The sequence below is a fragment of the Gouania willdenowi genome, chromosome 19, assembly GCF_900634775.1.
Source record: "Gouania willdenowi chromosome 19, fGouWil2.1, whole genome shotgun sequence".
In the NCBI taxonomy this organism is placed as follows: Eukaryota; Metazoa; Chordata; class Actinopteri; order Blenniiformes; family Gobiesocidae; genus Gouania; species Gouania willdenowi.
The window spans coordinates 19,863,562-19,880,034 of record NC_041062.1 but is presented as its reverse complement, the minus strand read 5'-3'; the positions used below and the strand labels follow the sequence as shown (position 1 = coordinate 19,880,034).

Below are 16,473 nucleotides of genomic sequence, written 5' to 3'. Positions count from 1 at the left end.
CAATCAAAGATCTTTCTTCAAACAGAGCGCACCATGAGCTGTTTTGAGCGTTACTATTGGCTGCTTGACTGATGTCAGTGTGCGCTCATGTACTATCAAGAGTAAAAGTGTAATTTCGGACATTCCAGCTGAAGTCCCCATTGCGGCGTTAGGCACAATACACGGCAACGAAAAATGGAAGACCAACGTGGTGAAGAAACGGTCTAAAGGCCCAAAAATACTCGGAAGGAACAGACTCAAGGATGTCCCTCTGACTCGGTATGTGGGGTGGACTGCGCTCGGACTCACAGAGTGCACCCCACATACGAGTCACCCTGGATTAACACTGGATGCGTATCTGCTCCGTAACTGCTCCTCTGTGTAACTACAGCGCAATCTGCTGTCAGGCAATACCCACCGCCTTTGATTTTGCTGCATATCTGTTGCAGCAAGGACTGGGAAGATCCCAAAAATTCAGGTGTAATCGCGCGATATGCTATATATATGTGATTCAAGCATGGATAATTGCAATATTTATATGTGAAACATGATTTTAAATGCGCCTGATCTGACCAAACGTGGTATCAACGGAAAGGTCTGGTCCCTTCGTGTCCGGATAGAGTCCGAATTGTGCCCGCTAGAGCCGAATTGCACAATTTTCAAGCCGGAAAGAAGTGTTCATTTTGTCAGAAATGTGGTATCCCTACATTTGTTACTAGTTTCTATTGAGGAAGAAGTTGCAAAGGGCTCAACAGTTGTGCGCGTTCACAGGATACCAGCAAGGGAGCGTGGCCCCCTACGGTGTAATTTTGATCCCCTATGGTGTGATGTCGCCCCTATGGTACGTTTCGTCTCACGTACAGGGGGCTTTTCTGTTGTTTTCCTTTTTTAATTGGTACCGTCACAATAATTGTTGCATACTTGGACACCAAACTTAGTATTTAAGAAGTGTTTTTCCCACTGGTATCTCTTCAGACTTTTAGTAGCTTGCAGTTTCAGAAAAGTTTGTGAACTCTGGACTAGTATTATACAACAACAATGGATGTAATATCAGACAAACTCTGGCGTTTAAATCAAGCTAGTTTTGTTGGACTCATCAATGGCGTGTCATTGCCACTTATACAGACCTGGCCAGTGCCACACTCCATGGCCTTCCTGTCTCTGTCTAGCATTTCCGCTGGAACCAATGTTGTGTCCAATACTTGCTGGATTTGAGCCATGTGGCATTTCATGTTGACGTACTCCTATAGGCATTTAAAGCATGTCTCCTGTTTCTTATGTTTTCATACAGAAAACAAAACCACAGCTCAGTAATTCTCCCACAAATCAAATCTTATTAGTAAACACTGAAAGAGCCACGGGGCTGCATTTGGCACCTCAGCTATAAACTGATTTAATGGTGGCTTGTGGGTCCTTCTGTTTCTGGCTGACATCCAGTTATAGTTGTAGCAGCTACTGGAGAGAAAAGCTTGGACACACAGACACACTGCTGCATTTAACCCATAACACCCACACTGTCTGTGGTCAGACAATGGCACCAAGCTTTCACCTTTAGTTACGGTAACCAAGCCGACACAGTGCACTGATGGTTACTAAGGTTGGGGTCAGTTATAATTGTAATCGTGTAATTGATAATTAATTGCAATTATGATGTAATTATATTTGTAATTTTTTTTCTTTTTTTTCCTTGCTGTTGTAATCATAATTGAGTTCAGATAATTGACATTGTAATTGACATGACATTGAAATTGTCGTGAAAATTCTAGAAAAACTGAAACTGAAAATATGATAAAATATGATAAACACACTGAAGTTCAGTTGAAAATGCGGTAAGCCATGAAAAATATGAAAAGCACCCACATTTCAACGTTAAAGCTGTCGTGAATTAAATCAAACTTTATTTACAGTGTATAGCACATTTCATGCACGACGCAACACAATGTGCTTCACAGTCAAAAATGAGTCATCTCAACGCTCACTTGCAAATTGAAAATACTATATACCGTACAAATTCAAAATAAAAGCTCAACATGTAAAAAATTATCCACATAAAGTAGATCACTCAACACACACACACACACACAAACACACACACACACACACACACACACACACACACACACACACACTGAAAGCAGGCATCAACATCTATTAGGGATGTAACGATTCACTCAACTCCCGATACGATTCACTATACTGAGTTCACGATACGATTCTCTCATGATTTATTTTACAAAATGGGACTGTCGACAAATGATGATTGAAAAATATTCCTTTATTTTTTTGGGGAAAAAACTAGAAAATACTGTACTATTTTCTTTTTATTTTTCATTGTCAAAAGAATCCCTTGATAAACTATTCAAAACAATGCAATTGAACTAAAAATAAATCTTGAATGAAATAAAGGAATAATACAAATGAAGAAGAAGCCTATTAATTTAAATTCTGGTTCTATAGTAAACAATGCAAAACTGCATAATAGTTCTTTTTCTTTTTAAAAGTGCAACTGAAAATGTATTTAGTGCCTTAACAATTGGACTTTAAAAATAAACAGTAATTTCACTGTATTTACGGCAGATATTTGTTTGGACCAGCAGATGGCGCTGGTAACCCAGTGGTCGGATGCCAAGCGCTATTATAAAAACGTGACTTTTACAGAGGTTCTCTCGGTGCTGAAGGGGTAAGGAATCATTTTTAAGAGTAGAAGGCGGCCAGAAAGAAAGTAGTAGCAGATTCCGCCCGCCGCCAACACTTCTGGACAAGAGAAGGATATATAGCGGCCTCTGCTGTTTAAAAAAAGTACTGCGATTCAATTTTCACAGTATCGATGTGAACCGTGATGCCTATGAATCGATTTTTAACTGCCTTACGATTAATCGTTACATCCCTAACATCTAACCATAAATGTTGCAAAAATTAGAGTGTTCAATTTGCTTTAAGTGTTTAATGTAGGAGCCCCTCTAGTAAGGAATTAAAGAGAGATAAGGCTATCATAAGGCATAGAAATGGAAACACTGTGGAATTCTGTCAAAACTGACCTGTTATAAGAGATGCTAACACAAGAGGAAGGTGTGTCAGGTTTAATGGGCTTATTTATTTCAGGCTCATTAATTATGATTAATTGAATTTGAACTTTAATATTTCAGAACGTCATTGACTTTCATGGGGGAAATGATAATTGTAATTGGAAAAATGCCGGCCGACGTAATCTTAAGTTGTAATTGAACATGGATAATTGTAGATGGAATGTAATTTAAAAATGTAATTGACCCCAACCCTGATGGTTACTTTAAACACAACAAGGTAGTAACACAAGATGGAACAGCTGTCATTATTGATAAACTAAAGCTAAATGCACACAAAGGTAGTCAGAATAAGCTTTTATTGTTTTCTGTGTTGCTCTGCAGAGGTACATCGCCTTGGAGGACTCCCAGGATGGTGAGAAGAAGGACCTCCAACTCCGCCTAGTGACCCTGGAGTCCCACACACGGCAGCTGGAGTGGAAAACCAGAAACTATGCTGACCAGAGTAAGTTCAAGGTTCTTTCAATCTATAGTTTAGCCACTGGAAAACACACGCACGCACGCACATACACACATTCAGCATCGAGTCTTAGTGGAGCATCAACAATTGTGACGGCTGAGGGCAGAGGGACCACTGTGTGGCCTCACTGAGGGACTGTTTCCCTGCCTAACCTTCCAAATGAGCTGTAACTGTTGCTGTCGTAATCGTAATTAAATTGTAATTGAGTTCAGATAATTGACTTTGTAATTGTAATTGCCATGAAAATTCTATAACAATAGTTAACTATAATTTAAAGCTTGTTGAGATGCAGAGTGAGGTTCTAAATAGTGTAATATGTGATTGTGGTGAAGCATCGATCAGAGGCAGCAGGATGAACATGTGATGACAGGGTGCATGGTGGGAGTCGCATTTAATGATTTTAGCCTCTTACGTAGCAAGAGCAGGCGCTGTCCTCTAGGGGTGTGAAAAAAAATTGATTTCACGATAAGCAATGGTTACTTGATGCACTTTATGATGGCAGTGTGTAACACTGCATTTTCTTTTTTTCTGTGAAAATGTGCAAAAACTAATAATAAATGAGATGTTTTGAAGCAAATAGTTTTGACTCAATTTGTCCTCTGAATGATAAATATCTTCTGATGAACATATACAGCAACTTGATTTTTCATCTATACGTTTAATTTTGATATTAACTCATTCAGTGCCAGCCATTTTCAGATTTTCTACCCCCTCAGTGCCAGCCGTTTTTGCGCATTTTGACTGATTTTAAAGACCCACAGAATATTTTCTACTATGACTATCTAAAATCTGACACCAGATTCTGAAAGATTGAAGCCTCTACTTTCATCAAAAGAATTTGTTTCTGGCTCGTTTTGTTCTTTTGTAATTAGTCGTTGATTAGAGCAAGTTTTACATAAATCTTCAGTTTCAGAGCAAAAAGCTGAGAAAACGGGCTTTTTCTAAAAAAAAAAAAAAAAACCCTGTCAGTGACTTTATAGCTATTTTTTTTGCTTTAGTGACAACTCTAACATCTGAACATTGTTTCCTTATATAAAACAAAAAAAAAAAACACTGAGACAGGGCTTTTGATGGCAAAATGATTATTATTTTGCTATCTATGTCAGAGTTGAATAGATTTCTTACTATATTTTGGTGTTCCTCCAACTTCTTCTCCCGTCAGTCTGCACACACGCAACTTCCTCTTCCTCCCGGGCATACAGAGTGTCATTGCGTTCCCTGTTCTTTTTATTGTTTTATCTCACCATCGCCACACTATCCATGAGTTCCACACATGCTCTGGTCGAGTATGCGCTGCTGGGAACGTCAACTCTCGTACGTAGCGCCATTTTCTGGCTCGTAAACGCCTTTCCTCCTTTTCCTCTGAGCACTGCTGAGCATGGATGATCTCTCATCCAAAGGTGCGCTGCTACCTCCTACATGTCACCTATTATTTTGCTATCTGGCTCACAGGCTGGGGGTATTTTGTACCCCCCCTCTCCTCCCTACACGCAGTGATGACCCGTTTAGCCCGGTTAGTTGATGGTTTTATCTCACCATTTCAACATTATCAATAATAAGAAGAATAATTAAATACAATTTGTCTAACTTTAGCCAGATAAGAAGATCAATGACTAATCAAGCTGCTATGATGTTTTTGCACTGTATGATCCTCTCCCATGTAAGCTACTGTATAACCAGCTGGTCTCTGACAGGTGTAACAATTCTAAAACCAAATGAGAGGCTTTGTAAAAAAGCTTTGAAAATTCTTGACAAAAAACCATTTACATACCACCATTGCAGTATTCTTTCAAAGTATAATCTACTGAGCTTTGAGAAATTCATAAAATTCAAAAATGTAAGTTTTATTTACAAGAGCTTACATGGGTTGGCTCCACCGCCTCTGAATAATTACATTAAATACATAAAGACTGCACTTCACTCCTTTCAATTTGAATACATAGAGATCATATTTTGGAGAAAAGACAGATTAGTCAAAATGCAGATTCTTATTATTTTATTTAAATTGAATGAATTTGAACTCGTATACCAAAATAAACTGCACATTTCTTCATTTATCACCATGCAAAGTTTAACAAAAATTCTTTTTTTTTTTTTTTTTTTTTTTTAAAAACATATGAAAATAAAATAAAAAAAATACATAGTTTGGTAACTCTTTACTTGAAGTTTTATACATAAAGGCTGACATTACGCTGTCATTATTGTGACATAGCACCTGTCATTAGCATGAATAAGGTGTCATGAATGCTGTCATTAAGTGTCATTCATTACGCTAACCCCACTAGATCCCTCCACCGAACCTGAAAAATGCCAACATAGCTCCAAAGGTGTCTTAATTTAGCAACGACACTTAATGACAGCCTTCATGACACCTTATTCATGCTAATGACAGGATAATGTCAGCCTTATGTATAAAACTTAGTGTTAACAAAAGTTTTAAAATCCTCAATACAATTTAAAAATTTTTTAAAGTGCAGCTTATGTTCCTGGCTTGGAGTGTACATATTTTTCATAATGAATCGTGCGTTTGGACGTTGTGCGGTAAATTCATTCATTCATTTGTTTTTTTTTGAGCAGGGACAAAAAAACTCTTTGTGTACAAGGAAACTCCAACAATCAGAGATGTTCAAAAATAATAGATAAGATCCATGTACACTTACAAATGTAATAATGTCACAAAAAATCAGGTTTTGTTTCGATTAGAAAATCGCGGTGTATACAAGTGCTAATTTCATGGAAAATGTGACCCCAGCAGATGCGTTTTATTCCCGAGTCCTAATATGTGGTTTGTTTTCGGCTAGAAGCTGAATTGCGCCCACTGGAGGCGTAACTAAAATGAACTCGGTAAGTTTGCCGGCCTCGGTATATTGCCATATTCATACGTATTTGGCGGCACGGCTGCGGCTGCAGAGACTAGCGTTAGCAATGGATATAAAACAGCAGATAACTCAGTCAGTTCTAATAATTTCTCAGTGAACCTGCAGCGTAATTACTCTAAAATAGTATGCCACCTACCACGTAGCTTCGGATTGCTACGTCGACTACACCCAGAGGCCTGTGAGGCAACGGAGCCTCTTACCCGCGGTGTCCGCCAGCGGAGGAGACGTAAACGGTGCGAGCAGAAGCAGGGATGCCAAGCGGGGCTAGCAACTAAGCTAAGTCTGAGTATTTTGTTTTCCTCATCTTTTGCCTCCAAACAGGCTGTATTACAAGGGGGTTCACCCTCAGCACCAGCATGTTTGTTTCATAGCCGAATTAACGAAGTAAACTAGAAACTATTTGGTCCCTTCTGTTTGGTTTAAGACTGAATGAAAACGTAACAGAATAAAACAGGGGGAGGCGGGGCCGCTAGCGTTTTTGTTTACAAAGGTTCTAATTGGATTGGAAGTGTTAGCTGTTAAGGAATGTGCAACTATATACCTCTGTGCCTCAATGTTTATTATTTATTGCAAGTGCAATTTTGTTTGAGAGAGACTTGATGAACCATTTTATTTATAGCTTTGGTTGTGTGTGGTTTTGCATTTGAGGTGGTTTTTCTTAACAGAGACGGGGTCTATTTTATTTTTGTTGTTTGTGATATTTGCTTAAAATATTTAAAAGTTCTTGACATTCCAATTACAATGGTAAAAAATACTTATGAAAAATACAAGTTGATTGCATTTGAAAGGGTGTACATTATTATATGTTATTAGTGGTTATTTTGGTCGAAAAAAAAAATACTATGTATTGTATTGTGCAACGTGAGCGTGAGCTTGAGCTCTGCGCACTTCGGTGGTGCTAGCTAACTGTGTTTGTGTTTGGGTACTGTTAGTAGCTGGTGGCTAAACAGCTGTTTAGCTAACATTAGTTAGAAATAGCATATAATGCTGGCATGAATGGTAACGGGGATTAACTGACAGCTAACAGAACACCGCTACCCAGCCACAAGCACCACCAAAGTGTAGAGCTGCTAGCTACGGTAGCAAGCGATGTGGTAACATTAGACGTATCTGTTCAACGTTACGTTTGCCAATTCATGATTTGCGTTAGCTCAATCAAACATTTTCAGACCTTACTTTTGCTGAAGGTCTGGTAACTCAGGTGTTGGTCTCTCATCTTTTAAAAGCTTTCGTTTTTCCTCAAAAAAAAGTTTCCTTATCATCTCTGGCGCTGTCATCCTGCCTGTAGTGTTATTATCCCGCCCACTAGCTGGAGCGAGAGAGAACGTAGCAGCAGCAGTCACATGGGATCAATTCACTAATGCACTGTGAACTTACGTATAGCATTTAGCATAGCGCGGTTACGTACAAAGGCAGTGTAGGAGCTGCCTTTGGACGTAAATGGTTGTCATCTTGGGGAACTGACTGCGCATGCACAAACACATAAAAACATGCTATGGGAACAGAGGCAGAGCAGTCGTGTGCTTTTGGGAGGGGGCGTGGCCTCCTCCTGCCCTACAGCGGAGTGAGACGGCAGCCGTTCCAGGAAATAGCGCTGTTTAGTAATTTGGGCTATGAAATGCACAAAATGCAGACACTTTCAAACTTGTAGGTACTGTAGGCTATTGGAAATGGAAAAATAAATAATTTATAATTGCATTATAATTAAAACAAATAATCAAAATATCAATTCAACCTTGGGTAGGCACTGCCTACCTTGCCTACCCTGACGGCACGTCACTGAACTACACGAAAGTTAGTTCGCCAATGAATGTCAACTAACGCATAACACTGAAAGGACTTCTATTGTGTATAACACTGCTTTTATTTTGTCTTAAACAAAAGATGTCTGGCTTTGGAAAACTGTTGTATAATAAAAGTAATTTATTAAGATTTTTTTGTATTTATTTGAAATTTTATGGTTTTTATTAATCGTGCAACAGAAAAATAATCGTTATATTAATCGTCTAGTTAGTCGTTAGAATAGTCAACTATTCGATAAAATAATTGCCTGAATAATCGTTTTAAATATAATCGTTTACCACCAGCTCTAATGGATTTACAGTTGGACAGAATGTGCAGAGTAGTAGTCCGTCAGCTCTCTGTGGACTCTCATCTACAACTGTATATCCTACGTATAAGTAGAGAGCCACGGACTCAGTCTTAAAAATCTAAAATCAACTGGCATTTAAAAAGTAGCATTTCCCTCCCTGTGCCACTAAAGATAAATAGATCCTTTGGCAAAGGGAAAACCTCAGGTGTGAGAAGGTGTAAGATTTCCCAAAAGAAATTATAAATAAAATATAACTGATCGTGTTCTACTTTAACAGCTTTTTTGGTGTAATGTCTCCCTCTTCCCTCTTTACGATGTTACTGCAGAACCTCTTCAAATTGTGTTTTAATGGGTTCTTGTTAAATATACTGTAAATAATACTCATCTCAAACCTTCTTTCAAGTTTATTTGTTTGTTGTTGTTTTTTTCCCCAGTCAGCAGGATGGATGAAAGAGAGGCGGAGCTAAAGAAGGAATACAACACTCTTCATCAGAGACACACAGAGGTAGGATCCTTTGCTGATTTACTTGGTAATTAATACTGACTTTTGGTAAATATTAAGTCAGAAGTGTTGGTGAAGAAACTTAGTTTGCAAATGTTATTAAACATTCTTCTAGTTTAACCAAACCCAAAATAGTTCTCAGACTAAAATTTAACTTTGATTTATTCTGCACCAGGTTTTCTTCATATGCATGTTATTAATTATTTTGTCACTGAAACAGATTCTTAAAAGTGTACCCATTTGGAGACTTTAACTATTGCTGAACAGGGTTTGAATATACTGAAGTCTTTAGAGCTGTTGCCTGCAAAAGCAAATAAAACAAAGAAAATGTTGACGTTTAATGCCTTTGCATTGATGATGCATTGTATGCATGAACATAAGGGAGAAACAAGAGAGAGCGATAATGAAAGCCATAGTTTGTTTATTTACATTATTTCTTTGATATTGGATTTGTTTTAAAGTCCAATTGTTAAGGCGCAAAATACATTTTCAGTTGCACTTTTAAAAAGAAAAGGAACTATTATGCAGTTTTGCATAGTTTACTGTAGAGCCACAATTTAAATGAATAGGCTTCTTCTTCATGTGTACTATTTCTTGATTTCATTCAGGATTTATTTTTGATTAAATTGCATTGTTTTGCATAGTTTATCAAGGGGATTCTTTTGACAATGAAAGATAATAGAAAATAGTACAGAATTTTATTTTATTTTTTTTGAAAAAAGAAAAGTAATATTTTTCAGTCATTTGTCTACAGTCTCATTTTGTAAAATAAATTGTGAGAGAATCGTATCGTGAACCCAGTATTGTGAATCGAATCGTATCGGGAGTTAAGTGAATTGTTTCATCCCTAATTAAAATATTAATCAGATTTAAAATAATACAAATTCCTCAATCTACCAAAAACCCACCAACATACACTAGATTTTTTCGGCCAAATTAAACAAGTAACAGGTGAGGTCTAAAGCAAAATTGAGTAAAATAAAAACTGACCTTGACCCCACATGCAACTGCACTTTAATACGTGTTTTAAATGTGTCCAAAGTTGAACAATTTCTGCGAATCCATTTTTAAAACTCTGTCAACAATATGTAATTCTACAGTGGAATCGAGTCCATTTATTGCTGTATTTAAAGTGATTGTGAGGGCTGCCAATTGAGGTGAGAAAAGGGCTAATATGATAGCTTTCTGCCCCTTTCTACCACCCACGTACCGTATGTAGTCTGGGTCAAAGAGGTCACAACCTTTATTCACTTAGAGAGGATTAGTTACTCCACAAGGGAATCAATACAAACATTTTATGAAGTCTGCAACCTTTTTTGACTTTTTTGGAAAATGTGAATGCAGATGACAATTGTTGATGTGATAATTGTGTTTGTTATTGTTTTCTATTCATTATCATTGTTTTTTTAGTTTTTGTTTTTTTTGTGTGTCTTGCTATCAGTAATTCTTGAGTTATCTGGCCTTCTGTTATAAAGTGTTGGAAAATGTATGTGTTGAATGATGCCATCTGTGCTATTCAAAAATACAAAAACAAGTAACAGGTGAACCTATAATTACCAACAGGCCCATGGGTGTGTTAAGAAACCACCCACGTCCTTATTAAGTGAAGCAGAGGTAAAAAGAAACAGATCCAGAGTCAGAAGTCAGACTCACTCCAACCTGTGACACATTAAACTTGTTCTTCTCAAGTGTGGGGCGCGCCCCCTGGTGGGGAATGGAGACACGACAGGTGTGGCGCAACAAACAGGAGGACATTTACAATTTCATGCCAATCTGATTTCTTCATAGACAATATAGATTATTAACACAAAATGTCTACACACAAAGGAAGTAATTATCTGAAACCTAAAAATGTAGCCAAAATTAAAAGAGCAAATAAATGATTAGATATGCGACCAAAATGTAACGTTTAACTAAAGTGTCAAAATAATGATTTACGTCAGAATGTAGTTCATATGGATGGAACAATAAACAAACATTTAATAGCTGACTTTAGAAATTAACAATCTTTTTTTGTTTTAAGCTTCTACTTATACTTAAGCTTGTTTCTGCTTCCACTTTTACATTTGTTTTTTAAGCAGGTAATTAGTTCAATTTATTTTTTGATTTATTATGAAATATGATGATACTTGTTCCGTGTTAGTTCAATAAATTTGAAAATGTGCCCTTTGTCAGGATTATTTGGGGGCAATGGGCGCAGGTTGGGCTTCAAAGTTCCCCTTTCGTTCAAGGTGAGGAACACCCAAAAAAGTTTGAGAACCACCGCATTAAACACATGAATGCCCCTAAATTGTCTAATCATCAGCATCTTGCATTTTGAATAATCAATAAGATGATTTAGAGTAAATTACTGTCATTACAGCTCAGTTCAGGTAAAGTGCAATAAAAAAGATGACAGAAGTCTACACACAGAAAACCCAAACTACCCCCTGAAGAATATTGATGATAAAATAAACAATACAATAATAGAAGCTATATATAAACATAAATAGAAAAAATCATATAAAAAGTATAAATAATACAGATATATAGATATTTGCAGGCGGGGGGCAAGGAGAGATATTGATTTAAGTAATTTCCAATTGGGATTATTAGCTTTATTCTGATTCTGTGTAAATATCTGATGCTCAATGGTTGTTTTTTAGATGATCCACAACTACATGGAGCACCTGGAGCGGACCAAACACTTAGCGATGACAGCAGAGCCGTCGGATGGACCTGCTCCCGCCAGGACACGGTCAGACATTTAAAACTCAGTTCTCAAATCACCTACAGCAGGTGTGACAAATTCATTTCAGTTCAAGGGCCAAATACAGAGCAGTTCATCTCAAGTGGGCCACAGATTTTAGGAGGGAAAATTAGCAATTTAATCCTTATTGTGCCCTAGTTTGCACTTCCACGTAATAGGTGTTCCCTAAACTAAAGTGTTATCAAATATTTTATAAAATATGTACGGCACTGATAATATCAAAGCAATAAGTGACAGATTTCAGCCACTGCTGGATCTTCACTGTCAATTTATTTTATTTTGTGACCAATTGGTTTGTAATTTATGTATATTTTGTGAAATAATTTAAAGAAAAATGCAGAATTTGCAAAAAATTTAGTTTTTTTTTTTCTTCAATTTTTTTAAACAATTTTAGCTTATAAATGCTTGCCATCATGTGATATAATCATTGGGAAAATGTGAGCCCTGCGAATATTGTGGCATTTCATTGAATTGTGTATAAATTTTGGAGAGATATACAACTGAATTAGTTGATAATTTACACAAAGGATTAATGGTTTCTCTGAGTTTTTTGCTTTCTGCTGCGGGCCGAATTGAAAGCTCTAAAGGGCCAGATTTGTCCCCCGGGCCTCGAGTTTGACACGTGTGATCTACAGGGTAAAAATAAAGTCATGTTTTTCTTTTCGTACCCAAAAACAACTTCATGCAATGTCTGCATAATTAATAACGTGTAGGCAGCTATGTTTTATTCATTCGGAAATAAATAAGATTAGATTACGTTTCTTCGTCACCAGCTCTTCCTAAGCAAGGGGATGATTTAAAAAGAGAAAACAGTTTTATACCCGAGTTAGGGAGAAATACAAGGGTAAAGGAGTTAGGGTGGACATCTACTATTGTGCTAAAGTGAATCCTGCTGTGTCATTGTGGAGACGTACAAAAAGAAAAGTATGAAAACATCCCAGTGCTCAGATACAACAACCATAGAGGTGAGTAAGAGTAGATGTGTGACGGAGCTTTTTTATGTAATCATTTTTAAGCTGTGTCATAATTGGAGTCCACAATAACTGTGTGAGCCTCTATTCAAATTCTGTTTCAAACTTAAGTGAACTGAACACACACAACGTGAGTCTATCTGTTCTGAATGGGAATGTTTGAAGCTATCCTCAGCCTCCTGAATAGCTAAGCTGATGTATGGCCTCCTAAGTTCCATCCTGATATTTTACATAGTTGTCATTCAGAGTTATGGTCCTTTAAGTTGTGCTTGCATAAAAGTGTCAGGTTTGTTGAGAAACCTGCATGTTTCCTGGAATCATATGAAACCACTGGACATCAGGACAGGAGGTGGAAAGTGGACCAAGCAACTGGGTGGACAGACTTTCAAGGATGCAACTGCAACAGACTGAGGCATAGCGGGGTCACCCACTGACTTATTGAAACACTCAGAACAGACGAGGCTTAGGAGCGTGCTGGAACACACAACCTGCCAACAGACACACAGACATGTACATTCACGAACAGACTTGCCTACAAGCAAACATGACAGAAGGTTTTAGATTACACAACCATATTAGACACTGTTGTGAGGATCTGCATTAAGCTGGATGAACTCCAGATGCTGCTGATGTTAAAAATAGGCCAGGGTTAGAAATCATCTTTGATGTGATGATGAGCTTTTCTGATTTGTGGAGCAAATTATGACACTGCACGTCAGGCTGCAGGGAGCATGGAGGTCAGGAGGGATACATTATTTGCCATTGTCTTCATTAGCTTTGGATTCCAGATTAACATGTGCACACAATGGCCCTCATTTATCAATCATTCATACAATCAGATCGGTGCGTATGATGTGCGTTCGACCAAATTCACGCAAGCTTTGGTATTAATCAATTTTGATGTTATCGTACGCTACGATCAGATCTCATGTCAGGTCTGACCCCGTGTACGCAAATCTGAGTGTGTGAATTTGTGGTACAGCACAGCAAAATCTGACTGAGTCTGAAAACAAAGTATTAAACAAGCCTCAGCTGTCATTTAAGCATGAGCAGACACACATTCAGAACATATTATTAAAACGAATTAAACAAAATAAAATAGGTTCACCCAGTGCGCACGCGGGGCGTGCTCGTATGCTCTAAGAGAATGATGTGCTTTATGAAGGAAATAGGACCTCATTCGTGCTTTTATATGTAAATAGTTTCTTAAACTTTCACAAATGTGCTGCAGTATTTAATCAACAATGTGATGAATTATAGATGCAATTGGCTGAATTCATTATAAACACAGACAAGGACATTTAGTCATTTTAATGCAGATATAAAGGTCATATGTGTGTGTCTCCTGGATCTCGGTTGTGAAGTTGCTCGCATCGCACACAAGGGGGCAGACGTCACCTGCTAAGTAACTGATTCTCTTCCACAAAGTGTTTAAATGCCCTTATTTAATTCCCGTTTTCACAAGTTCAAAGAGCACTTATTTGTTTTGCTCAACCTCAGATGTGAGGATTCCGATTTTCATCTTGGAAAAGCTTCTTTTCCTGTTTGACCTCAGTGGAGGGTATAAGTTTGTGTTTCATTAACACACGTTGGTCCTGTCATACGACCAAATGTGAACTCACATTTGCACCCGTTTTCATACTAGGTTAATAAATAAACTTTAGCCCATACTTTTCTACCACTAGTTGGCGCTAAAAAAGGACATTTATTAACAAAGATTGAGGCAGAGACACATCTTATCAGTTATTCAATATTGGTAGAAAAACCAACACCTATGTCGACCAGTCAATAATATCCCATCCATATTTTTCCAATACTCACCTACACTTTTTCCATAATGACAGAGCACTGAGAGAAAATTAGGACAATGTGTTGAAAGTTTTGGTAACACTTGAAGTTCTATGAAGTTCCTATGCTATGAATCTAGATAATTATATCTTGGATTAATCTCCGTTAGCTGGCTTCAACTAACCAAACATTCCCTGTCAGAGAGAAGCTGTTTTACGACGGTCGATCACAACGCGCTAGTTTAAGCCAAGTGTTTTCAGCCTCGGTATGTGCGCGTGGAGATTGCAACGTCCGACCAATCAATGGATAAAACTGGCAGAGCGACCGTCTTTACAATAGAGGAACAGCTTATGATCTTAAACAAATATAATTAATTTAAAAATCCATGATGACAGCAAAGAGCAACAGTGTTCATGCAGCGCACTAGGAGGTGGAGCTTTTATACTCACTCAGATCTGATCCACTTCATAACATGGTCCCGACCAGGGATGAGAGCACATTGTTTCACAGTCTGTAGTGTGTTCCTGCTGTTGCTGTCAGCCTCACTATAGCGTATGAATGAATGAATGAATTCATTATTGACTTCACCCGTCCACGCATACAAAAACACAGGCTTCTTCAGCTGACTGTAGATCAGTCCATCAGATATAAATCTATATCTTTCCTAAATTATGTCATCGGTTAATGAAAGGATTGCATCAATGTCCAAATATTTTCTCTCCTGTCAGCTGTCAGTTCAGATCCACACAGTGACGTGGTCACGATGATCCTCCTTTTATACGACAGGTTGTTTTCTAAGAGAACTGATTGGTCACTCGCTCAGATCCGAGCCAGAGCAAAACCGGCTCACGACCAGGTTAGTTGTTCTGCCTAAGTTACCATGATGATTTAGCTCCTTAACACGTTAGCGAGCTTTGTCGTCCAGCACATACGGATTAAATCCTGGAAGTTAGCGCGATAAGGTCATCTCGTTTGTAACATGGGCCTTAAGTGTTGTTTGCGAAATTAATACTTTATAAAGTATTTTTAATTAAAAACTCAGGCAGACGGGGACAGAGTGCTGTACAAGGTGACAGCAGATATATATAGTACATACACTAAAATATACAATAACAGTGAACATTAAATCATTGCAATTTAAAAACCGTACGTCAAAGTAAAAAGGTGCTTTTTTTTTTTTTGCAAGAGACTTAAAAACAAGCAGAGATGAAGCCTTTCTAATGTGAAGTGGAAGTGGCAGTGCGTTCCACATCTTCGGACCCGCAACTGTTATAATAAGGTATAAAACTTCAAGTAAAGAGTTATGAAAGTTTCTTGTCTTCCTCATTTAAAACCAAGCAGTAAATAGTGGTGAAGATGGTCAGTGCTGACTTACAGAGTGACCCACACTGTGTGGTCCTTTAGACCCGTCGCCATGATGCCCACACTCGGCTCCCCCAGACTTAGAAAATGTTCACACACAAACAGCTTCATCACTCTCCTCATTCTGTTTTCAATGTGCTGCAGCCTGAGAGGAAGCATAAAAACAAGCTGTACAAAAGCTAGAGAGAGGGAGGGGAAGAGGGAGGAGGGGTGGTGGGTGCTATGGCAGTCTGAGGGAGAAAGCGTCACAGCAATCAGGACTGCAACGTTGAAGCTGAGTCACGTTTTTGCCAAAGGAGGAAGAAAAGGAACCTGCCAGAGGAGCTGTAAACCAGCCACAGGATGTTAGATCTGCTCTGCGCTCGTCTCACACACCATCACTGACCTCTGCAGCCACTGGGCCATGAGCCCCGGGTGTTTGTTGCTCTTTGTTTTTGGCTTCGTCGGGGGAGCAGTGGTCATCAACTCAGCCGTGCTGGTTTCTCTGTCAGTGCTGCTCCTGGTCCACTATTCTGTTTCATCTGGGGTCTTACCCACACTCCCGTCCTTAGCATCGTTACCCAGCAGGTACAACTTGTATTCGTGTGCATTTTGTTGTGTAAATGCAC

General features: G+C 38.3%; 1 protein-coding gene across 6 annotated transcripts in view; it reads left to right on the top strand.

Annotated features, from left to right (window-relative positions):
• Positions 1 to 16,473, top strand: part of spag9b (sperm associated antigen 9b) — a 62,579-nt gene that overhangs the window by 15,295 nt on the left and 30,811 nt on the right. For 4 of the 6 annotated variants that reach the window (XM_028475660.1, XM_028475659.1, XM_028475663.1 and 1 more), the window contains exons 2-4: positions 3,387 to 3,507; positions 8,928 to 8,998; positions 11,641 to 11,732. In XM_028475660.1, coding sequence (XP_028331461.1) covers positions 3,387 to 3,507; positions 8,928 to 8,998; positions 11,641 to 11,732 — 284 coding nt within the window. Of the gene's footprint in view, positions 1 to 3,386; positions 3,508 to 8,927; positions 8,999 to 11,640; positions 11,733 to 16,111; positions 16,433 to 16,473 lie in introns of those variants that run through there. The other 2 variants (XM_028475664.1, XM_028475662.1) reach the window with 1 other exon arrangement.